Genomic DNA, 24,741 nt, shown 5'->3' with positions numbered 1-24,741 from the left:
CCCATCCGTAAAACCCTATACATTCTTCAGTGCTCTTCATGGACTTACTGGGTTTTTCATTTTGAAGTTAAAAAACAAAGATACTTCTTTGAAATGTTCCTAGGAAATTACTTTTCCAGAATGGAAGAAAAATATGGGTTATTGTTGTTGTTATTATTATTATTATTATTATTATTATTATTATTATTATTTTGTTAAGTTCATTCTATGAATGCCAACCAGAGAATGTCCCATTCCCTCCCCAGTCACAAGAGACAGGGATGCTAGAATACTTCTTGGCAGTAAGATGGGCTGTCCTTTCTGAGACAGTCAGCTGTGCACCCATGACAAGGAGTGTTCTGGCAGAGCCACCAAAGGATGTTCTGTTCCCAGAGTATGTGATGACTTTCTGACTAGCTTTAGCTATGATTTCCCCTGCCTCACAGGGTTATTTTGACAGTGGTTTGGATAAATAGTTTGAGTGGAAGACAGTATTTAATCAGCACTAACTGCTGTGAAGTCCTTATATGTGTGACTCATTTAATCCCTGTGGTAACTCTGAGGGCAGGTATAGTTGTCACCCTCATTCTATAGGTGAGCAAATTAAGACTTCAGAAGGGATACGTATCTTGCACACATTCAGCTAGTTCCTTGCCGAGCCCAATGTGTATGTATGCTTTTAATTTCCATGTTCTCTCCCTCCCTTCTCATCTTCTTGTGTTGTGTGCCCTTAGCTGTTTGACCACATTGCTGAATGCCTGGCTAACTTCATGGATAAGCTACAAATCAAAGACAAGAAGCTCCCCTTGGGTTTTACTTTCTCATTCCCCTGTGTCCAAACGAAGCTAGATGAGGTAAGATGAGTTCTTTAGACCCTTGTTGCTTCATTCATTGGGCTGGGAGGTCTGGGATGAACTTTGAGCCAGTTGCTGCTGTGGTTTTAGAGGCGGCTCTGATGGTTGTTTGGATGAGGTTTGAGTATTAAGAGTTCTGTCCTTCTGGGTGAGTGTATGTAGGTCTGGGGGGGGGGATGGTGAAGTATCAGAAGTGCGGGGGGGAGGGTCTTTATCACTCTTCCCTCAAAGAACAATATGAAGTACATTATCTTTATCCCTTGTAGGGAAACAGGAATGAGAAATTAGGAACTCCTTTGATCTAGAGTATCATAATAAAGATCCTTGGAAGAAAGATGCCTGGGGAGTTAATGATGAGAGTATCTGATTTTGGCATTTCTATAGCCTGTTCTTTTCAGTTCTTGGGGGCAGTAGGTCATGAAGGAATCATTCATTTAATCTTCTTTCTGGGTCTTTGATGAAGCCCCAGTTTCTTTTTCCTAGGCTAGTCAGGAAGTAGTACAAATATTTAAGCACGGTTGTAGTTTAGCTTAGCTCCATGGCAGAGGTCTCCACTCACTAATGGCTGTTTGAGTAGTGTGGTCAGTGTTCATTCCTTGGTCCTTTTCCAGAGTTTCCTGGTCTCCTGGACCAAGGGGTTCAAGTCCAGTGGCGTGGAAGGCAAAGATGTGGTTACTCTGATCCGGAAGGCCATCCAGAGGAGAGGGGTGAGTTGGGGAGGCAGGAGCTTGGGGTCTGGAGGCTCTTTACATTCTTATGGGTCCACTCTGAAATCTTTCCTAGTCTGTTCCCAAATCAGCATGAGAACCTTTTTGTGGTTCTTAAGGAGAGGTTTTCTCTTCCTTCTCTGCTAGGTTTACCTAATAAGATTTAATTTTTTTCCAGTTTTATTGAGATATAGTTTACATACAGCTAAATTTAAGACATGCCTCATAATGATTTGGCATCCATATACTGCAAAATGATTGCCACACTGATAATCTTACATATAATCAGATGCTTCTGGGTCTTCAGATTATCACGATGGATAAATAATCTTAGCCTCAGTACAGGAAAAACCCTTCAGTCTTTAACCTGAAGAAGACTTGAATATCATTTTCAATTAAGAAGGTTGGGATGATGTTGGCATTAGGATGGAATGAGGCAGAGAGAGAACAAGATAAAGGCCTGGTCACAGATGTTAGGAGGGAGGGAGGGAGAGAGAGAAAAGAAGAGAGAGAAGGAGAAGGGGACAACAATGACAAAGTGGGCTCTTGTGAGTGCAGTGGTGTCTGTAAACTAGACTGCAGGGCGGTGGCTTCCATGGTGAGGACATGCAGGGTGGGGAGTGAGTTGCTGCTGTCAGACTGCATCTGAGCCCAATTCCCAGCTCTAACCTTCTTTGGCTTCAAGTAGGGTCAGTAAGGAGGCAGCCCTAATGCACTTGAGCTCTGTGCCTTGCTGCTCTTTATCTCCATCTTCACAATTGCAACCTTTCTGTGATGGTGAAGGTCAGAGCTCCGCTTTTATCCCTGTAGGACTTTGATATTGATATTGTGGCCGTGGTGAATGACACAGTTGGGACCATGATGACCTGTGGTTATGATGACCAGAATTGTGAGATTGGTCTCATTGTGGGTGAGTGAACAATGGGTGTGGGGGTTGGAAAGGGAGGAGGGCTCCATGGCCTGCATGACTCTTTGTAATTCATATTAGAAGAGAGTGGTACAGTCACTTCAGAGGGCTGAGCCAGGATTTGTGGGTTGGAGGTGGTTGTGGACTGGACCATGTTGGGATACTCCAGGAGCCTGCACTGGGGAATCCCAACCACCCTAGGTGGTCTCAGGATGGGGGAGTAAGAGGGAGCTGGGGGCTGGAGAGAGGCTGGTGTAGGTGGGTGCTGAGCAGTCCCTTGTTTTGGCCAGGCACGGGCAGCAATGCCTGCTACATGGAAGAGATGCGCCACATTGACATGGTGGAGGGCGACGAGGGGCGGATGTGTATCAACATGGAGTGGGGGGCCTTTGGGGACGACGGCACACTTGATGACTTCCGCACTGAGTTTGATCAGGAGATCGACATGGGCTCCCTGAACCCTGGGAAGCAACTGTGAGCAGCACCCCTTGTGTGTGGCGGGCTTGTGGGGGGTGTGTGGGCTCAGGAGCTGAGGTGGGATCCGGCCAGGGCTGGGGTGGGGGTGGTTCTCACTTTTGCTTTAGTCTTATATCCCCAAAAGGTTGCTGGGGCAGCCACTGGTTATGGGAATGGTGTGCTCATCACAAGCATTGTGACTATAAATTGCTGAGAGGGCTCTAAAACAGATAAAACAAGTAGACAAACCAGAGTGTAGGTAATAATTTGTCTACGTCCTTTAGAGCTTTCATTTTAGAAGGTCCTTTTCTAAGTGTTGGCCCTGCTCTTCTTTCTGCCACCTTAAATTTGTAAGTTGTCCATAGAAACAGTCTGTGAGTCACAGAAGAAAAGTCATGTTGAGGTGGCCAGGGGGAGGGTCTCTGAATGCTGTTGTCGTAGCTTCCACCTCTGCCATTGCCCAGAGTAGGAGGCCACACGGTTGTCTCCTCAACACTGGCTGAGGCTCTGAACTCAGACATATGGTAGAGTTGCCTGCAGGCTGAGCTGGGCCCCATGGAGACCTAGGGTCTCCGGTCCCAGCTCTAGGCAAACCCAAGGCCTGTGGAAAAGCCAGCTAAGGAGACTCCTTGGCCGCTTCCTAGACCTGTGGCCCAGCAGGCATTCTTGGGTGGACAGGACCAGGAGGGCCTCCAACATTTTGCACCCTGAGTGTTATACTCTCCAGCCTGGCTAGACTTGATTTTTAGTTTCTTTTGACTGTTACGAAATATTATTTCACTCTCATTATTACACCAACGTTGGCCCAGTGTCCCCTATTAGCAATCTTGAAACCGGGATTGCTGTAAACTCCGAAGGCAATTACAAAATGTTTTGAGCAATTCAGGCCCCCTCTGGTCTATGCTATGTTGCTATGACTATTGCAGGAAAGCCGCTGGCATAGATCTCTGCTTGGGGAGGAAAGCCCAATTCTATAAGCCAGCTCGGCAACGGGGACCCTTTTTCTTTACAGGGAGAGTCCTTACTTCTTCAAAGCGTGGTTTATTTAACTCATAAGCTTCTCCCATGTATCCAAGCATGAGTCCACTTACTTGCAATTTTCATAGGCACACACTGGCTGTGTCTGCCATGGCCGGTGAAAATTTATGGACCCAAAAGTCATTTATTCAATGTCTGCCTCTAAGAACAAGGCACACCCAAGCCATTCTGAGGAGCCATATGCCCTTTAAAGGGTCAGAAGACAGAATTGCCAGCCCGGCCTTGGGAGCGCACCACTGTCTCAGACTTAGACAAATCAAAGGTTGGGCTAACCTACCAGAATGTCAGCTAAGGTAGCCCTGAGGTCATTATTGGGCTCCAGTAGGAACTTTTCTCACTCTTTATGTGTTTCTAAACAAATCTTTTTCTTTTTTTTTTTAAAGTTTATTTATTTTTGAGAGAGAGAGCGCATGTGCACGCACAAGTGAGGGAGGGGCAGGGAGAGAGGGAGACACAGAATCCAAAGCAGGCTCCAGGCTCCGAGCTGTCAGCACAGAGCCGACCTGGGGTTCAAACCCACGAACCGTGAGATCATGACCAGAGCTGAAGTCGGGTGTTTAACCGACTGAGCCACCCTGGCACCCCTAAACAAATATTTTTCTAAATGTTGACTGAAACAAAGTGTTTTTAAAAAGCTGGAGTGAAAGCTTTTATAAATCACTCACACTTCGGAGCCCCACTGGACCCCTCCCGTATCTCTATCTCCTAGCTATTTTGGAAAAGGTGTCGAGGCAGACAGACACACGAGGTCCTTAGTGTTAGAGCCAGGCTGCCTCCCCAGGCAGTGTGCCTGTGCTGGTGCTTGAATCCTCTGCTCAAACAATGTTGTGAGCTCTGCACTTAGCTCCAGTTCTGCTCTGTGTACCTTGTCCTGGGTCTTCAGCCAGTCACTTCCTGAGGGCCATACCAGGTGGGTTGTACCAGGTGACTTCAGAGTCCCTTCCACACTCTTGCTCTGGGTTTCCTCACTAGAGCCCAGCTTAGTTAGTGTCTGCTGGCCCTGGGGGCCACCTCTCTGGGCTCCGGATCATTAGATGCCAAGGAAGGGCCTTCTTTGCCACAAAGAATGGTGAAGCTTCAGTTTCTCTGACACAATTTGAGCCGGAAAGACTGGCTTCTAAAGAAAACAGCGTCACCTAGTGTTGAAAAAATAAGTTAGCCGATTGCTTGGGGGCGGGCCTCTGCCTTTCTAAAACATGCGTTTATCTGGTCCCCTCCCTGCTCAGAGACTTCCAAAATGTCCCACTCCCAGATTCCCAGACCATCTGACATTTAAAGCTCCTAATCTGGCTCAACCTGCCCATCACCCCACCCCTGGGGTTGTGGGTTGTTTTCCAGAAATCCACAAAGGATCTTGCAAAAGGAGGACAGTATGAGACGTTGAGTTGCTGGGCCTGCACTCCTGATTTAATCTATTGACCTTTTTTTCCTCTTGTATATAAATATTGAGGTTCTATACAAAGTTTCATCTTAGAAAAGTATTTCCTGGCTAGAGAAAAAAAAAATGTAAAGTCACTTTTACTGTATGTAACTTACTTTATTTAAAATTCAGGCTGTCCCAGAATATGTTGCACATCCCCTGGATGTTTAGTTTGGCTGCTAAAGGCCTTTTTTCTCCATAGTTCAAGGCCCCCTTGGCCTACAGAGATGGCCCAGACGTCCCTGATCCTGCAGCCTCCCCTGAGCTGTCACCTGTCTGCACATCTTACTCCTAGCAGCGCCATCAAGTTAACATGTCATTGTGCCTCCGCTTACATGTACTTATTGTTTGGTCTGTATCTCCCTGCAGATTTGAGAAGATGATCAGTGGGATGTATATGGGTGAACTGGTGAGACTTATCCTGGTGAAGATGGCCAAGGAGGAGCTGCTTTTTGGGGGGAAGCTCAGCCCAGGGCTCCTCGCCACTGGCCACTTTGAGACCAAAGACGTTTCAGATATTGAAGGGTAAGCTTCCTGGTCCTTCTCTCTCTGTTCACTGGATCCCCAGAAGAGTGGACAGGCTGTTGGGGAATGAGGAAGGGGCACTGACCCTTGACCCTTCAGATTTGGACAGCAGGAAGGCCTTGCTCAACATGGGCCATGGCGGGCCTGTAGCCTGACTTCACTTTCCAGATAGTCTCCACTCTTGTGCACTACCTAAGTGGCTCATGGTGTTGCATGGGTGGGGGTCGGGCCGGGCTGAATGCTGGAGGCTCCCAGGGAGCCCCCTGATGACTCCTATGCATCTACTTTCTTTCCCTTCAGAAGCTCTGACATTTATTTCTCTGTTGGTGATTCTCCAAAAAGGCTCTCTCTTGACACCTTCTTCATAACAGAAGGAGAGGTCCCTGTTTAGAGCCCTGCTCTAAAATTTACCCACTTAGTTCCAATAGGTAGATCTGAGGCCTGCATTTCCCAGAGCGACATGGCTGGGAGTGAGGGTGGCCTGATTTTTGTTTTTTCAGTTAACAGTATCCAAAGAGTTGGGTCTACTTTCCTGTTCTAGAGACTTCCACTTGTTGCTTGAGCTGGCCCTGTCGTTTCAGGGACCAAATGATGGAGAGGTGGGGATTTGGGTGCTAAAGGGAGAAGTGAAACAGTTTCCTATACCTTCAGATGGAAACTCTTGAGCGGATTGTGCCTGCTTGTTATAAGCCCTGAGGGGATGGAAGGGTGTATACTGGTGAGGCACTTAGTTCCCCTGAGGAGAGTGCTAAGCTCACTACAGCAGACTCTAGCACAGTCTCTCGCATAGATTAGAGCAGTGCCTGCTCCCTCATGAAAGGCAATGAGCTGGCTGCTTCACAGAGAGAAAATGGGGTGGGGTCCACCACGGGACACTGTTCCGTCTACCCCTAGGTAAGCAAACACAGCATGCACTCTCACACACACACACACACACACACACACACACACACACACACACCCCTTGATGTGTGAAGCCATGAGAGCAAGGCCTTGTCCTTACATCATGTACCCATAAAAAATAAAAAATATTAGTTTTTCTCAGTGGGAAAAAGGGGCACTTGAGCAGTGTGGTGTGTGTGTGTGTGTGTGTGTGTGTGTGTGTGTGTGTGTGTGTGTATGTATGTGTGTGTGTGAGATGAGCCTCATGTTGGCTCTGTTGTGTTTTCCCCTTTCTCTATCCTCACTGGGAGATGGTATTGGCTGGAGATGAACGGTTTCCTTGTCAGCTGACATACCCCCTCCCCCTGGCCACAGTGGGTTGGACACAGGCCCACACACTGTCCTTCTGTTTCCTAGGGAGAAGGACGGCATCCGGAAGGCCCGTGAGGTGCTAGTGCGGCTGGGCATAGACCCGACGCAGGAGGACTGCGTGGCCACTCACCGGGTGTGCCAGATTGTGTCCACACGCTCAGCCAGCCTGTGTGCAGCCACCCTGGCAGCCGTGCTGCGGCGCATCAAGGAGAACAAGGGCGAGGAGAGGCTGCGCTCCACCATTGGGGTTGATGGTTCTGTCTACAAGAAGCACCCTCAGTGAGTCAGCGTGCTGGGACCCATAGTGACAGGGCCCCCAGAGCACTTGGAGACCACTGACAGGCCTGAGAGAGACCCTAGTGACTGCCCAGCCAACTCTGGTTTGCGTTCTGGCACAGTGGGGAGGGACGCGGAGTTGAGGAGCTCTGTAGAATTAGCTCCCAGCTGGGCATGTGAGGATCAGGAAGGTGTGTCCCTGGCAGGGGTTCAAGCCATCTCTGAAGGATGACTGCAGCTCTATCCAGGGCCCCCCTGGCTGGCGGTGGGGGGCGGGGGAGGGGGAGTGCTCTTTCTGCCACCCTCCTGTTTAGGAGTTAGGGTTTCTCTGTACTTGTTTCTTTGACTCTGTCATGATTCTGGGTGGGCTCTGCAGGTACTGTGTCTTCTGCCAGGGGACACCCTAGTTCAGCCTCTCTGGCTGATCTGGGTATTGAATTCATCCTGCCCTTCCCTCCATGTTTGGATCCCTTGGGTCCAAGATATTCAAATTTCAGTTGGGACCTGGCCATCTCTCTATTGTACTTACTCATTATCTAATCATTTTTATCTAATAGGAGCGCCAGGTCAACGGGCCTTCATTAACTGAATGGTTGATGCAGAAGGTCTCAGGCCTAGCATTCCCTGGTTTTCTAGTCTAGTGCACATGAATCACCTGAGGATCTTGTTAAGAGGCAGATTCTGATTCAGAAGGGTTCGGCCTGAGATACAGGGTCTTACTACATTACTTACTGTGATTGTGTGCAGTGGGTAGTGACTTCCTACAACAGTCCTTCCCTTCACCCAGCAAGGGCGGTCACAGTTGCATAGCTGAGCTTTAATTAACACGGTGATGACCCTGACTTGGGAGAGTGGGGAGAGGATGATCAGGGTGACATCTGCTCCTGCAGGTGCCTCCCGGCCTTTGAGCTGAGGCGGTGAGCCCTTTGCACCATTGACCCTAACCGCGGACACCCATGTCTTACCCTGTTTTGGTGACTGCAGTTTCGCCAAGCGTCTTCACAAGACGGTTCGGCGCCTGGTGCCCGACTGCGACGTCCGTTTCCTGCGTTCCGAGGATGGCAGTGGCAAGGGGGCAGCCATGGTGACGGCAGTGGCCTACCGGCTGGCTGACCAACACAGAGCCCGCCAGAATACCCTGGAGTCTCTGAAGCTGAACCGTGAGCAGCTGCTAGAGGTTAAGAAGAGGATGAAGGTAGAAATGGAGCGAGGTCTGAGCAAGGAGACCCACACCATTGCCCCCGTCAAGATGCTGCCCACCTACGTGTGTGCCACCCCTGATGGCACAGGTATGCGGCAGGCTGCCTCCCGGCTCGCGGTGCTGGGCCTGTTTCATGGTGTTGATGCCCAGGAGGACTCCCTTAGCCATGGCTTTGGATATTTGGACCAGAACATGTTTTTTCAGCTCTAGCACTAGGCAATTCTAGTGTTCAGTAAGCTCAGGCAAGGCATTCCCCTGCTACAAACTGAATAGTAATAATGATAAACACTTACTGAATGCTTACTATGTGTCAGACACTTCTGTAAGCACTTTACACATATAAACTTAATTTTTAACTGTTAACAGCAATTAGTAATTAATTTTGTTAACAAACTAATATGCTTGGCACAAAACTGAGACACTGAAAAATTAAGAAAACTGCCCAAGTTCACACAGCTAGAAAATGGCAGAGCTGGGATTCAAACCCAGGAGTTTTTGGTTCCAGGGCCAGTTCTTATAAATCCTAGGTCAGGAGTTGGCAAACTAACACCCATGAGCTACATCTGGCCCACTGCCTATTTTTTTAAATAAAGTTTTCCTAATACACAGCCATGCCCATTTGTCCACATATTATTTATGGCTGCTCTGCACCACCATGACAAAGTTGTGTGGTTGCAGCAGGGACTGTGGCTCACAAGACCTGAAATGTTTACTGCCCAACCCTTTGTAGAAAAAGATTGCTGACCTGTGGTTTAGGTCTTACAAATTAAGAAATGGAGATCTTTTCCCAATTCGGAGAGAACTGACGTTGAGTAAGCCAGCGTAGCAGTTGGGCCAAGACTGGGCCTTGGTCCCTGCTCTACCCTCTTCTGGCTCTGTGGGCCTGAGTGAGTGACTCAGCCTAGGTCAGCCAGGTCTCCCTCCTCCATCAGAGGGAAATGCAGTGCCTCTTTCTCATGGCTGCCTGAGGGCTGCGTGAGGAGTATGTTTGAGGCACGTAGCACCTTATGATTGCCCAACAAAGGAGGGTTTTCTCATGTGAAAAGATTTCCCTTCAATTTCCTTTAAAGAGTTGAACTCTGCTATTTTTTACTCTATTCTAGAAGCTAACATAAGGTGGCCTTTGATTTAGCACAAATGACATGTTTAGATATTTTTGAGTATACTGTATCACAATTTCTGGTTTCCTGCAGAGCTCATTGTGACCTCTGGGACCCACCTGAACTCATCTGAGGACCGCTAAGGAGACAGCACGGCTCTGGCCCTCAGGGGTCTTACTTTTCTTTCCTGTTAGGTGGAGCACACAGTCCATCATCCCTGAGGGTGTTGAGGGGCTGCCAGGAGAGCTCCCCATTAGGGGAAAGTGCTTTAGACTGTCACCCTCTGCTGTGCCCCAGTGCGTCATCTTCCCGGGTTTATTTTGCAGAGAAAGGTGACTTCCTGGCCTTGGACCTTGGGGGTACCAATTTCCGGGTCCTGCTGGTGCGTGTGAGGAATGGGAAGAGGCGCGGAGTGGAGATGCACAACAAGATCTACTCTATCCCACAGGAGGTCATGCATGGCACAGGGGATGAGGTGAGTCAAGGTGGCTTCTGGGAGGGGACCCCAGCAGACGTTCACTTTTCACCCTGGAGGACAGTGCTTTCTCTGCTCAGCCATGGTCCCAGGGAAGGCTAGGTGGGCCAGGGCCCTGGCCTTGTCTTCACTCATGTTAGTGCCTGAGCTTGCATTTCTCCTGAGAGGAGCTGCTGGGGGCAGCCTGCCCTGGCCAGGGCCCCTCCCTCAGAGCCTGTCTTCTCCCTGCAGCTCTTTGACCACATCGTCCAGTGCATCGCCGACTTCCTTGAGTACATGGGCATGAAGGGCGTGTCCCTGCCTCTGGGTTTCACCTTCTCCTTCCCCTGCCAGCAGAACAGCCTGGATGAGGTAACCGCCTTCCCAGAGGGCTTGCCTGTGGGCTTTATGGACTCTCCACCAGCCAGAGTTTGGAGCGGGGCAGAAAGTTGAGCTGAGAGGAGGAAAAGAAGGGCATGAGTAAGCAGTTAGGATGAGGGGCCTGTTGATGGGAATGATTCAGTTGGAACTGGTAGAGGTAAAGTAGGTAACAATCTTAGGGATGATGATGATGCTGACCAAATATTAGCAACGAACATTTTTAAAGTACTATCTGCCAGGCACTGTGCTAGGCTGCCTATGTGCATTATCTTAACGCTCACAGCAACTGTGTAAGATAGGTGTTCATATGCTCATTTTGCAGAAAGGAAAACAAAGTCTATAGAGATGCCAAGTATCTTGCTTCAGATCAGAAGGCTTGGGAATAGCCAAGACAAGATTTGAATTCTGGTTTCCCGATACCCAAAGCCATGTTTTCAGTGATGCTCACCTGCTCCTGAGGCCTGTTTTGGGCTTGGGACATTTTCATTAATCTTCTGTTGTTTAGATGCTCTGGTGCTTCTCTAGTCTTAGCTTTGCTTTTCATTCCCTTTCAACTTGCCATGCAGGAATGAAGCAGGTGGGCAAAGAGCTGGTGCTCTCACATATCCCGGACATGGTGTGTTGAGAATGTAGGAGAGCTGAGTAGGTCATGTTTGGGCTTATTCTGCATTGATTATCAGCATATTAGATGTCAGAATACTGTTGTCTAAGCAGTTGTTCCTCTGTCTCCATTGGTCTTCTAGAAGCTCACATGCATATTCACAACTGGTCAGTATGTGGTAGACAGAGTGGCCAGGGTACAAAAGGCATGATTCCTACTTGAGGTGCTTACAAACAAACTGTGATGTAAGCAAGCTCAGGAAGGCATGAGCTGCTGTTTGGAACGTGGTGCTGATGGGGTTCCGAGGCCCCGAGGATGCGCAGTGTGATGTTACCCGAGCACATATCTGGAAGGCATGAAAAATACTTGGATTATAGGGGCGCCTGGGTGGCTCAGTCGGTTAAGCGGCCGACTTCGGCTCAGGTCACGATCTCGCGGTCCGTGAGTTCGAGCCCCGCATCGGGCCCCTGTGCTGACAGCTCAGAGCCCGGAGCCTGTTTCAGATTCTGTGTCTCCCTCCCTCTCTGACCCTCCCCCGTTCATGCTCTGTCTCTCTCTGTCTCAAAAATAAATAAACGTTAAAAAAAAATTAAAAAAAAAAAAAAATACTTGGATCATCTTCCAAGTCCAAAGCATGAGTTGATGGGGAAGAAAGGCAGGCAGGCCTGGCAGTGTGGAGGAGGGCACGTAGGTGGGAAATGTCACAGGTGCAGGGAGGTTGGTCCAGTAGGGAAGAAAGGCCAGCATTTCCCACAGGATCCCCGGAATAGCAACCCTCCTGTTGCTCAGCTGAGTTTTGTAAATGCTTCCTCTTCCTCCCCTCTGAGTTAAATTCATGTGCACCAGTACAGTGAAGGTTTTAGGATGTCGTGCAATAAAAACCCTTGCCTAATCCAGTATTTCCCAACATGTGTCACCATTTGTCCAGTGTTAGGGGTGCAGTGTTGCTTTTCACTTTTCTGTTCCTTTCCAGTTTTATTGAGATATTAACATGCACACTGTATAAGTTTAAGGTGTACAGCACAGTGATTTGACTTACCTATGTTGTGAAATGATCACCACAAATAAGTTTACATCTGTCATCTCCTACAGATACAAAAAAAGAAAAAGAATAAAAGTGGTTAGTTTTCCTTGTGATGAGAACTCTTAGGATTTACTCTTAACTTTCTAATATACCCTATGGCAGTGCTTGCTGTTGCCATCATGATGTTCATCCCATCCTGAGTACTCACTTACCCTGTCACTGGAAGCTTATACCAATTCCCTCTCCCCAGTTTTTCTGATTCCTTTGTCTTTTCACATTATGTTTCTCAGTGTCAATGCACCGGGTTTTCAAAGGCTTCTCCATTTACATCAGTTTACCAAAGGGAATTACCAAACGTGCAGATAAATACTTACATGTTTCTTAATGAAACATTGCTTATTATAATGAAAACATTAGAAACTAACCCAATTGTTCAACAGTTGGGAAATAGTTAATAAGTTCTGAGCCATTCACTGCCGGGTATCAGCAACGAATGTTTTTGGAAGAAATTTCAATGATGTGGGAAAAAACTGGTGGTAAGACTAACAAAAATGTTTTTAAGAAAAAGATAATCTCTATAGTATAGAAACCCACAAAAAATACCTTCATCATCAGAAGATGAGAACATAGGACTCCAGTGTGTTTGCTTCTAGGATTTTCCTGCTGAAATATTTTTAAATAGACATGCCTTACTTTTCATGCCAGCATGTATCTATCTTTAAGAGTTTATCAGGTAACCCAACAACATATTCACTGTTTCTACCTGCATGGTAAGATTCCAGGTCATTGTGTTAGATTTCATTCTTTACGTTCTAAGTTTCTGTAGGGAGTACGTGTTCCATCTAGCACTGTGAAAATTAAGAGCAGATCAAACAGAGGCTGCGTTCTCTCTGTTGTTCAATCGGTCTGTGAGCCGGGATCTGCTCTGGTAAGATTGTCTTATTGAGTGGAAAATCAGCAGGTGCTGAGGCCCAGAAGCCCCAAGCTGCCTTGACCACCTCGTGGCCCTGGGCAAGTCTCCCCAGCTTCACGGACCTCTCTGCGTGTCTTATTATTAAGGACCACCTGAAATAATGTTATTTGATCATTCTGTAAACTTGAAAGTGCTAAATATAAAATTTCATTAGAGATGTGAAGCTAATTTGTAGGCAAGACAGCTAGAGATGAGCACACAGTTGTTTGGATGTAGGTATGTAAGCCAGGACACTGCTGGGATCCTATCTTATTTTTCCAAATCTCCTGGGATCTGAACACAGCATGACACATCCAGGTTGATTTGTGACTCTAAACTCCTGGGCCATGAAATGCCAAGCAGGGGTGAGGCTGAGCAAGGCCTGGAGAAACCATGAAAGAGGGTGGGTAGTGAGCACACAGTCCATTTATGGATTCTGGCCTTGCAGGGAGGTGGCCCAATAGTTCTTGATGCTGTTTTCCGATGGGTTCCAGCAGCAAAGAGGAAACCAGGGGACAATAACCGAAACACTTTTCCCATATGTAAAATCTCCATGTGTGTATTCCCCAGGGGGCCCTGTGACACGACAGACGGCCACATTAAAGACGAGTGGCTTATGGGTGACTCTGAAGAGCCTAGAGTGCTTCCCTCACTGGGATGACGTGAAGCCTAGCTGTCACCCAACTGTCACCCAAGCAGGGCACTTGTTCACACCATCCTGGAATTTGACAATGAAGGGACAGACTCTGACCCTTCTGATGTGAATATAGGACAGGGCAGAGCAAACTGCTTTTCCCAGCAAAAGAAACACTTGTATAGAACTTAGCTCCCTGCAGGGACAGTGATGTGGTACTTAGGGGCCCATGGAGTCAGCTGGCCTGGGGGTGAGTCCCGCTCCTTTCCCCTAAGCTTCAGGCCTTGGGCAAGTTACTCCAGAGCCACAGTTACCTAGAAAATGGGCACAATAATGATAACTATGTCACCAGTTTGCTGTGAGGATTAAACAATGGAACACACGCATAGGGGGTATGCAATCATTTGTGAGAGGGATGATTGGTCATTAAAGGGAATCTGTACTACCTGGTGAGGTTGAGAACGAGAGGCACAGCCGGGCCCCAGGAATGACACAGGAACCCTCCTCTGCTGTCCTCATCTGTGCTCTTATGTGACTTTTAGAGCATCCTCCTCAAGTGGACTAAAGGCTTCAAGGCATCGGGCTGCGAGGGAGAGGATGTGGTCACCCTGCTGAAGGAAGCCATTCACCGGCGAGAGGTGGGAGAGGCATGCCACGAGGCCCAGAATGACCCGTGTTCGAAAAGTGGGGAAGTGTTGGGTGTGGTTGCCTGGGTTAGGGGGAGAATTAGCGTGGTCCTTTGGTGGTGACCGAGTGTCCGCTGCGTGTCGAGCCCTGCTCTTGGCACTGGGGCTTCAGGAATGACCACAACAAACTCTGGTACTATAAACAAACCCATGAGCTAATGTCAGGTGCCTTAGAGCTGTGAAGAGACATGAAGTCAGGTGAGGACAGAGTGAGTGGGCTGGAGAAGGGCCCTCCTAAATAGCACAACCGGGGAAGGTCTCTGAGGAGGTGACATTTGAACAAAAAGTGAGAATGAGCCAGGCTGTATCAAATACACTTTCTATACATATCAGTCTCCCTTGCAAGGGTCTGAAAGAACATGTTGTGGTTCTTTGGTGGACTGGGGATCTGCTTTTGCCCTCTCAGGAGTTTGACCTGGATGTGGTTGCCGTGGTGAATGACACAGTTGGGACGATGATGACCTGTGGCTATGAAGACCCTCACTGTGAAATCGGCCTCATTGTTGGTAAAGCCCCAGCAGTCCTTCCTGCGCTGTGACCCATGGCCTCAGACGGGTGTGGGGACGGTGCAGAGTGAGGCCCTGACGTGTTTGTGATTGGCAGGCACGGGCAGCAACGCCTGCTACATGGAGGAGATGCGGAACGTGGAGCTGGTGGAAGGGGAGGAGGGCCGGATGTGTGTCAACATGGAGTGGGGGGCCTTCGGGGACAACGGGTGCCTGGACGACTTCCGCACGGAATTTGATGTGGCTGTGGATGAGCTTTCTCTCAACCCTGGCAAACAGAGGTAGGTACCCCAATGCCTGCGAGTCCTGGTACATGTACCCCAACTGCACTGTAGCAAGTGGTCAGATCCTCTGCAACAGCAAGTCCCAGGACACCTGTTTCTGAGACGTCAATAGAAGAAATTTCCTTGGCAAGGGTTTTCAAATAACATCCGGGAAGTACTACCGCTTGGACTATGACACCTTCAAAATCCAGTTGGGAAAACAACAGTTGTGTTTTGAGGAGCATTTCTTAAAGGGAACTGGTGACACAGGTTTTAGAAGGATGAAAAGATGTAAAGGGGATACTGAGGAACACAGAACTAGGAAATGTCAGAGGCAGCCTTCTTACCACTGCCTGTGAGAACAGGAAGGGATGGTGTTAAAACCTAGGTCTGGGACTGTGAGGAAAGACAGTTGAGTCATCTGCTGATAGTAGGGTAAAGAAGCTGGTGTAACAGAGAGGAACAGGAAGCAAACAGGAGTCTCTTCCTCCTCATCCATTCATTATGTAACATCCTCTATAGTCAGGACTGGACAAGGGCCAGCCCTAGCCTCACAAAGCATGATGGGGAGGTGCTCTGATCTGCGAGCACACTTCCCATTGGGAAGATGTTGTGTGTAGTGTTTCCTAATTGGATTAATCAGGGACCATAGTTCTGCAGAATATACTTTGGTCAAGAGTACAAGTCACAGACGAAAATGCCTCTAGGGGCCATATAAGTGTCATTAATGAAAGAAAGGGTGGGACAAGATGGAGTGGGGATGGGGGTCTTGGTTGCAACTGGGGGCCTCAGCTTTTTTAAAGGCACTATTGAGGGCCAAAAGGCCCTCAAGCCACCGAGCTGTCACATCAATTCTGGTGGCCAAGACAGGGCTTCTCCAGTTGGCACTCAAGTAAAGTGATAATGATTAGTTTGGAGAGAAAACATGCTGAATGTCTGATGAAGTTAAGGATTAAGACTCAGCATCCTGCCGTTTTCTTGGAGATGGGGTTTGAGTGTGTTTTCCTTCTTGGAGTTGGGAGTAAGCACCAGAAGGGAGATGAGCCCAGAAGATGGAGATGATCCCAGGGAACCCCATGGGCCTCAGGCACTGTAGTCAGTTTTGCCGAAGGCTGTGGGTCAATGTATGCAGATACCAGGAAGCCTGCCCAAGTGAATCAAATAGCACTTCCTTTCCCACCAGGGGGAACCTGCATGCCCTCTACTTTCTAATGTGCTGGGCATCTCACCTTCCTGCTTAACCTCCATGCACATTATCTGCATTGCAGGTTTGAGAAAATGATCAGTGGCATGTATTTGGGCGAGATTGTCCGTAACATCCTCATCGATTTCACCAAGCGTGGGCTGCTCTTCCGTGGCCGCATCTCAGAACGACTCAAGACAAGAGGAATCTTTGAAACCAAGTTCCTGTCTCAGATTGAGAGGTGAGAATTTAGGGCCCGGGGTAGGGTGGGACCGTATCCTCCTTCTCATGGACAGACAAGCTGAAGGATTTCCGTAGCTCAAGTAAGGTCGGGGCACGGCTTACATAAACGTCAGTTTAGTAGCAAACACATTTGTTGTCTATAGTGTTTATTTAAAGTTATGGATAGTTGGCATTTTAAGGGCAAATATATAACATTCTCATGAAAAATCCTGCTGAGCTGGCACAAGGCACCTCCCCTCCCCCCATGCAAAGTAATGTGGGTGGGTTTTAGATCAACTATCAAAGGTAGAAAGATACCTACTCATAGGATATAAACTGGAATGCACAAAGGAAGCTAAAGTGCTTGCACCTGGCGGGAGGGTGCTTCTTAACTGCTGCTGTGGTAATAAGGCAGCCAGGATCGAGTGAAGATTGGCATGCCAGGCAATGGCAATGCAGAAGAAAGCAGGCCATGTGGTGGCTCATTAAAGCAAAACCCCCCTCCTCCAGTCTAATGGAAGCAAAGACCGTTCCAAATTACCATAGTGAATTTTGGAGCCCTTTAATAATTAATGCTATGCATTACTGTCAGGTGTATGGGAAAACAGGAACTGGATGACTGGCATGAGTGGGGCCCCAGGACATCTGCACCAGTGAATAGAAAGAATATGTTCTAGTGTGCATGTCTGTCTGTGTGCAGGAAGCTGATTCCAGGGTTCTAAAACAGTTCCCTTTATATAATATTTATTTTCTTACAATTGTATATACATTTGTTTCCTGAGCCGCGAGTAGTTATCAGACCACCCCGGGTGGGGGAGCAGAGACAGAACAGGATCTCTGCTGGCAGGTGATGCTTGTCCTGCTGACCTGTGAACAGCAACAAGAAAATGGATAAGAAAGAGCTGAAAATGCCAACTACAAGCCTTGTCACTGTATTCTTTCCAAATGAGTGGAATACGTAGATGGTGAATTTCCTTTTGTCTTGAGTGCCAGTTGTATGGTAGCAGTGCCCCGCCTCGCCTGGGCAAACTGGAATAGGAGCCCGTTTCTTTACGTTCCCGTCACACTCAGGTGGGCTCCGCGTGGTCCAGTGGGATGAGCATGGGTTCCTGAACTGAGTTCAAGAACAGGATCCACCTCTCAGGGAGCTCCTACATGACCAGTCCCCTGGAGTGGTGGGTGGGCCATCAGCCCCTGGTGTATGTGACTGACCACTCCCTGTCTGTCTGCCCCCCCCCCCCGCCCCCCCAGTGACTGCCTAGCCCTGCTGCAGGTCCGAGCCATCCTGCACCACCTGGGGCTCGAGAGCACCTGTGATGACAGCATCATCGTCAAAGAGGTGTGCACAGTGGTGGCACGGCGGGCGGCCCAGCTCTGTGGTGCGGGCATGGCCGCCGTGGTGGACAAAATACGAGAAAACCGTGGGTTGGACACCCTCAAAGTGACAGTAGGCGTGGATGGGACCCTCTACAAGCTACATCCTCAGTGAGTGCCTGACCTCCACTCTCCTTGTCCAACTTTCTTTCTCCATCTGTTCTTTCCTTGCTTTTCCTTCCTTCCTCTCTCTTCTTAGTTTATAGCAAAGCACCTGACATTCCAAATGAGTGTCTATAATATATATGCTTTACTTTAAAGGTTAAGAGCCAGAAGTAGGTCTGTGTTTTACCACCCAGCTTGGAAGACTCAGGCGCTATGCCCCTGTCCCCTGCCAGGGAAGGTACTCTGGTGACTTAGTCCCTTGCTTCCTTTCCCTGCTTATCTGTGTATGCATCGCTATGGTTCCGTTTTACTTAATTTTGAACCTGCCATAAGGGGAGTCCTGTGGCATCTCCTCTTTTGTGACTGGCTTTCCCCACACAGCATTTATAGCTTTGAGACGCATCCACATGGAAGAATGCAATTGCAGTTCATTAATTTTCAGGGCTGCGTAGCATACCTTTGAATGAGTATACTATAGTTTACTGTTCTGCTAATGGATATTGGGTTATTTCTAGATTTTGTCTGTTACAAACACTGCTCCTGTGAACATTCTAGGAAATGTAGGGGAACTCTGGAGCGAGATATTTTCTGCAGTTTGGTGTGGGGGCTGGTAGATTATAGCCATGACTGTTTTTGTAAACATGAGCCATGCCCACTCATGTATATGTTGTCTCTGGCTGCTTTCACTCTACACTGGCAGAGTAGTTACCACAAAGCTGAAAGTGGATCTACTGTCTTGCCCTTAAATTTTTCTTTTTTTTTAGAGAGAGAGAGAGAGAGAGAGAGAGAGAGAGAGAGAGAGCATGCACACGCATAGCATGGGGGAGGGGCAGAGGGAGAGAGAGAGAATCTCAAAACAGGCTCCGCACTCAGTGTAGAGCTCTTGGCAGGGCTCGATCTCAGGACCCTGGGATCACGACCTGAGCTGAAATCAAGAGTCTGGATAGTTCAACTGACTGAGCTACCCAGCCTCCCCTGTCTGGCCCTTTTTATAAAGCGTGTCCTTCAAACTCCCCCAATGTGGAAGCACTGAATTTTCTTTTCTTTCTACGCTTTTTCCTGTTTCTCCATCTCTCTTCTTCTCTCATCAGCCATTGTTCCTCTCCCTTCTTCACTCATTTGCATTTGTTTTGAATGAATCATTTTTAATTTAGGAAGTACCCCAATCCCTTCCCCCCGCCCCTCCCCCCTACAAGCTTTTTAGCTCAAAGTTAAAAGAACAGAGCTGTTACCCTGGTCTGGGCAGTAGGTGAGGCAGAGTGAGGAAAGAGAGACACCTCTATTGAAATGTTGCCTGCTCGCAGCATGACTGTTTATCGAGGAGTTGAGAGACTACACAGATAGTTAAAAGAGGGAAACTTGAGAGGTCGCACGTCCCTTGTCTTGATGGTCAATGTCACTGAAGAGTAGGAATCTTGGTCCCAGAGGAGAGTTGGGAGGGGGACAGGAGCCAAGCCACTGGCACTGAGGCTTGCTTCATAGATGAGGAGGCCTTCCTGACCCTGCTATGTTGGGGTACATGGTGACCATCTCTTTCTCTAGTCCCATATTGAAAGGCCCTGTGATCACCGTAATGGGCCTACAGCCACCCATGAACCTGCTCCTTTTATCTTTAGTGTCATTTTGGATTACATGTGGATCTGATGTGAGTCCATACCCCTGGAAAATGAAGTATCAAGTGCATGGGGCTTTATCTTCCAGAATTTAGGGACAAGATATGCCCTTCTGCAGGATATACTTGTGATGCCTATGACTGTTGAACTTCTCTTCCACTGATTACTTTTTTTTTTAATTTAAATTTATTTTTATTTATTGTGTTTTTAATTTTTTTAATTTTATTTTTTATTTGTAAAAATTTACACCCAAATTAGCATATAAAATCTTTTTAATGTTTATTTTTTGAAGGAGGGAGAGAGACAGTATGTGAGCGGGGGAGGGGCAGAGAGAGACACACACACAGAATCCGAAGCAGGCTCCAGGCTCTAAGCTGTCAGCACGGAGCCCGATGCGGGGCTTGAGCTCACGAACCTCGAAATCATGACCTGAGCCGAAGTCGGATGCTTAACCGACTGAGCCCCCAGGTGCCCCTGATTACTTTCAAGAACACAGCTTCCAGAATCTCCGATGATTGTCTTACAAGGATCTCTGCTCCCCACTTGCCTGCTATGACATAGAATTTGGGCATGTTGCCAGCCTTCACAAGCCTTGGTTTTCAGATACACAATACAGAGTGTTTAATACATGGTAGCTGTCGTCCTCTTGCTCATCTTAATAATTCTTGGGTTTCCAGCATAACTTCTTAGGGTCTCATCTCTGAGGACACAAATCAATCATGACTAAGGAAGTTTTTTTTTCCTGTGTCTTCCTCCCCACGTTTACAGCTTTGCCAAAGTCATGCATGAGACGGTGAAAGACCTGGCTCCGAAATGTGATGTGTCCTTCCTGGAGTCAGAGGATGGCAGCGGGAAGGGGGCAGCTCTCATCACTGCTGTGGCCTGCCGCATCCGTGAGGCTGGACAGCGATAGAGTCCCTGAAATTGGAAGGGACTTCCTGGAGTTCCCCCTCTTCCCTCCTTTAAATTATAAGAAAACCCAAGGGGTCTGTCTCTGACAGAGGAAGACCCGTCGGACTGGGTGTTGTCTCTATGTGTACTCACTGCAGAGTTCAGCGCCCAAGACTTAGCCCTCCTGAGATAAATAGGTTTTGAAGTAAGGACTTGTTCATACTTGTCACAACTCTTCCTATTGGTTCTTTGAAAACTTAAGAAGGCAAATTTTAACCTTTAGTAATCCCCCTGGCCAAATTCCATGTCCCTGTATAATCTGACAGAATGGGGACACTAATGAAAAGATACGGTTGCTTCACCATGGACCCTGAACGTGACATTTCTAGGTAAAGAGCATTCCCCAGTATGGAGGTGGATGTCGTTTCTGCTCTGAGATCTGTGGGGATCTCCAATAACTTGAGCCTGATCCTCCACAGGCAGAAGTGGCGAGGTGGGAGAAGAGGCAGCGATGGAGGGAAATCCATGGATAGCCATGTGATGGCCCCTCTTTAACCTCACTTTTCAAGCCTGATGGGTTCCAGCGATGCTCTTCCTGGAATTAAAGCATCCCGAATCTGAGCAAGCAAAATCAAAGCCATGAGTTGACACATCCTGCAAGTGGGCTTGTCTTATCTCCTTGTGGGTTCCTGAGTCATCCATGAGCAATGGACCTTTGGGGGGATGGGGAGACTTTTTTGGTCTGTTTTTAAAATTTTTCCTGCAGAAGTGGAAACAACCCTACTTTCATTTTAATTTATGTTTGAAATTTATTTACTTCATGAAGTACATCTGCTCCTTTATCTTGACACTGTATGTAACGATGGGCTGTATGTAATGTATTTATATGTCAATTTGTTATGTGTATAAATACACAGGGTGTCTTCAGACTTGGCCTCTGTAGTAGATGAGCGTAATTTCAGGATGGAAGGTGAAGATACTGACAGGTTACTAGAAATACCTCATTCGCCTGCGGGAAGAGAAGGGAAGCCTCTTCAAGGTGAGTGAATGGCCAAGTAGCTCCTTCCCGGCTCCTTTTTAACCTGCAGACTCAGAAACGTGGAAGGCAGGGAACAGTGAGGGAAGCTGGGTCTATGGACTGAAAAAAACCATAGTGACTGGCTGCTCTGTCTAGACCTTCCTGGGGCAATATTACCCAGGCTCTTAACCAAAGGAAACAGGAATCATTTCAGACAGACTCACTGCTTAGGAATTGTCATTCTTAGGGCAGTCAGTAGTATTTTTTAAGCTCTCCAAGAAGATAAAGGAAGCCACCAAAAACATTTAAAAAAAAGTATCTGTTAATAGCAAACCAAAACTGAACAATGAAACAATCAAACAAAGAAAACCTCAGGGACAACACTTTTGGTGGATTTGTGCCCTCCTAGCAAAATCGGTTTGTTTCATAAATGTTTTATGAGAGGCATCGTCCAAGGGCTTCTCTAGGCTGAGCTGTTTTTATACACAATATTTATTTCAAACTGTTGGTGCGGTTGGGGGGAGTGGGGTGGCATAAAATCTTGTATACTCTTACTTTTCAGGAGTGCAGTTAATTCTGAGTCCAAAAGCCCATTTCTTCCCTAAAATATGCACCCACACACACTGCAACTACATGGTAAAGAGGGAATGGCCCCATAACACTATTGAGTAGGAATCAAGGATCAAAATAAGGAAGGAAAGACACGACTCAGTAGCACCCAGTTTTTGCACATCTCTCACACTTGTACTGAGAACAATGTTTAAGTTTGTGTATCACTAAAGAATGCCCAAGAAGTAGAGATGATTTTTAACTTTTAAACTTGAAAATTAGGCACTGTGTATGAAATTGCACCTTTTTTAAAGGTAGAGCTGTGTGTGTGGCTATTACACATGTGTTGTTGGTTTCCAAAAAGGAATGCTGGAATATGCATTTTGAATGTTTGTGTTCCCACAGTTAGGTGACAGTTCCTTGCTGATGCTGCTTTGCCTGATGTAAATATGGTGAATCTCAATCTTTGACCGGGATGTGTGAATCTCAAATTATTGAGCACTCAGTCTAGTAAAGATGTTGTCATGTATAATAAGGAACTAGTTGAATTAACTATGTGATGTTAACTATTAATAAATTTTAACATTTTTCAAAATATTCAGTGTGTGATTCCTGAGAATTTTGAAGAATGTACTCATCTGTTGGGCATATGAGGATGTTCTAACTGGTGTGAGTAATTAATGAGTGTCTTGATTTTGACTGTATGTGCTTGCTTGACAGGCATGTGGCCAAGACTTGGTCTTGACCCCAGATATTTCTCTTCTCAGAAACTCCGTTCCAATGGAACTGGAAGATAGATGACCTTTCCTAGGCCGTTTTTGAGCCTATAACTTTCAAGCATCGGTGAAGAACCATGACTGGTGCAGCAGAATACTGTTTAGGGAGTTTGGCCGAGATATTAGCAGAGCCTTCAGGGGCCTGTGGCTGGTCTCTGTAGGCATGTGATTCACATTCAGGATATAAAGCCCTTACTTACGTGAACATCTAAAAAACATGCGCGTCTATTCTCTCCTTACCTTTCCTCTCTCTCCAGTAAACAAAATACAGACCTGGGCAATCCATTCCTCACAAGACCCCACTGACACCCACTGACATGGCCCTGCCTGATTGACAGTGAAATTATGGAAGCATCCCATACACTCTTGTTGCAAGTGCTAACTGGTACAACCATTTAGGGGGAAACAGGCAATATACAACAAAAGGATGTTTTGTGTAATTTTCTAGAAATTTGTGCAGAGGAAATGGATAGTTAGAGACCAAGATTTCACTTCGAGGGTATTGGCTACTGTATGATTTATAATAAAAAAAAACGTTCACTCCATACAATGGGTCTGCCCACCCTGTGTGAGGGTCTGGTCAGGAAGACAATCTATTCCAGTTGGTTATACAGGTGATGAAAGAGCTGAGGAGCCAGAGTATGGAGAAGCCACCAGAGATTAGCAATGTCCAAAAGATCCATTTCCATCCCACTGGCTGGACCAAGTCCAAAAGCTGGGGGGGGGGGGGGGGGGGGGGCGGGCGGCGGTACAGGAGCTGGAACCACAGACTAGGGAGGAAGTCAGTTAGAAATGCCCTGGCTTCTCCCTCCCATCTTCTACTTTTTTGCAGTGTCTCCATTGGCTGAACCCGGCAAGGAGCCAGCTGGAAAGGGAGACTGTGACCAGTGGAGGGTGGGGCCTGGATCTGAGCAATAAGTAACTTGCATGGACCCCATAAAACCATGCCAGTGTTGTAGAAGGGTATTTAATATCATAGAAAATGTTGACAACATGCCGTTTCATGATGCAAGTGTGTTACACAACAATATATTATGATCCTGTTTTTGTTAGGAAATTATTATCTACAACAGGATTAATGTGTTACCTGAATATCCCCTCTGCCTTGCTGGACAGTGGACACAAATGAGGCCTCCACCTCTGTGGTAACAGCTGTAGCACCCCCTCAGCTGGCCCTCCACCCCTCTGGGATTTGGGCATCTCCACTTGGAGACCTCAGCAGTCCCGACCCCTGTGCTCACGCTGCTTCTCTGCCCAGCTCCCGCCTCTCCTCCAGGGGGTCCCTCGCAGCCGCCCGGGAAAACCGTTTCCTTCAAACAATGGACAGTCTGCACCCAAGTTGCTTGAAGCTGGGAAATAGCTTTTCCAGCTTCTGTCAAGCCCATTGCACCTTTTTTTTCTTTCTTTCTTTGCTGCTTTGTTTTCTGTAGGCCCCAGGTGCAGAAGGCTAAATTACTCATACTCCTCCTCAGTTCAGCGCATTTATTTTCTAGGCTTTGCAAGGACTTAGCTTTTTAAAAAATCTACTTAGTCCCCTTTATCCTCATTTCTCTTTCCCATTCTCCACTCATGACCAGCGATCGTGTTATTGTGTTGATGTGCACCTTACTTGTGTGTCTTTATGTAGCATCTGTTGCTTTGTGAGCATGCTTTTTAATTTAAAAATGTTGGCTGTAAGTCTTTTTTTGCTTTCCACTAGGCATCACGCTTTTAAAGACCCATAGATGCTGCTGTGCATACAGCTAATCCATTACTGGTAGTTACTGCACCACCTCCCATGTGCGCATGCACC

General features: G+C 47.4%; 1 protein-coding gene across 3 annotated transcripts in view; it reads left to right on the top strand.

Annotated features, from left to right (window-relative positions):
* Nucleotides 1-22,770, top strand: part of HK2 (hexokinase 2) — a 62,201-nt gene extending 39,431 nt beyond the window's left edge. Inside the window, exons 4-18 of one of the 3 annotated variants that reach the window (XM_040458409.1) lie at nt 714-833; nt 1,445-1,540; nt 2,351-2,450; nt 2,738-2,921; nt 5,731-5,886; nt 7,186-7,419; nt 8,401-8,705; nt 10,044-10,192; nt 10,424-10,543; nt 14,306-14,401; nt 14,856-14,955; nt 15,053-15,236; nt 16,487-16,642; nt 17,875-18,108; nt 20,484-22,770. In XM_040458409.1, coding sequence (XP_040314343.1) covers nt 714-833; nt 1,445-1,540; nt 2,351-2,450; nt 2,738-2,921; nt 5,731-5,886; nt 7,186-7,419; nt 8,401-8,705; nt 10,044-10,192; nt 10,424-10,543; nt 14,306-14,401; nt 14,856-14,955; nt 15,053-15,236; nt 16,487-16,642; nt 17,875-18,108; nt 20,484-20,628 — 2,379 coding nt within the window. In that variant the 3' untranslated portion in view covers nt 20,629-22,770. The remainder of the gene's footprint in view (nt 1-713; nt 834-1,444; nt 1,541-2,350; nt 2,451-2,737; nt 2,922-5,730; nt 5,887-7,185; nt 7,420-8,400; nt 8,706-10,043; nt 10,193-10,423; nt 10,544-14,305; nt 14,402-14,855; nt 14,956-15,052; nt 15,237-16,486; nt 16,643-17,874; nt 18,109-20,483) is intronic. The other 2 variants (XM_040458411.1, XM_040458410.1) reach the window with 2 other exon arrangements.
* The last annotated feature ends 1,971 nt before the right edge of the window (nt 22,771-24,741 follow it).

The sequence above is a fragment of the Herpailurus yagouaroundi genome, unplaced genomic scaffold (assembly GCF_014898765.1).
Source record: "Herpailurus yagouaroundi ecotype Mexico unplaced genomic scaffold, PumYag 221, whole genome shotgun sequence".
In the NCBI taxonomy this organism is placed as follows: Eukaryota; Metazoa; Chordata; class Mammalia; order Carnivora; family Felidae; genus Herpailurus; species Herpailurus yagouaroundi.
The sequence above is the reverse complement of the archived record's forward strand: the minus strand, read 5'-3'. Positions and strand labels throughout refer to the sequence as shown.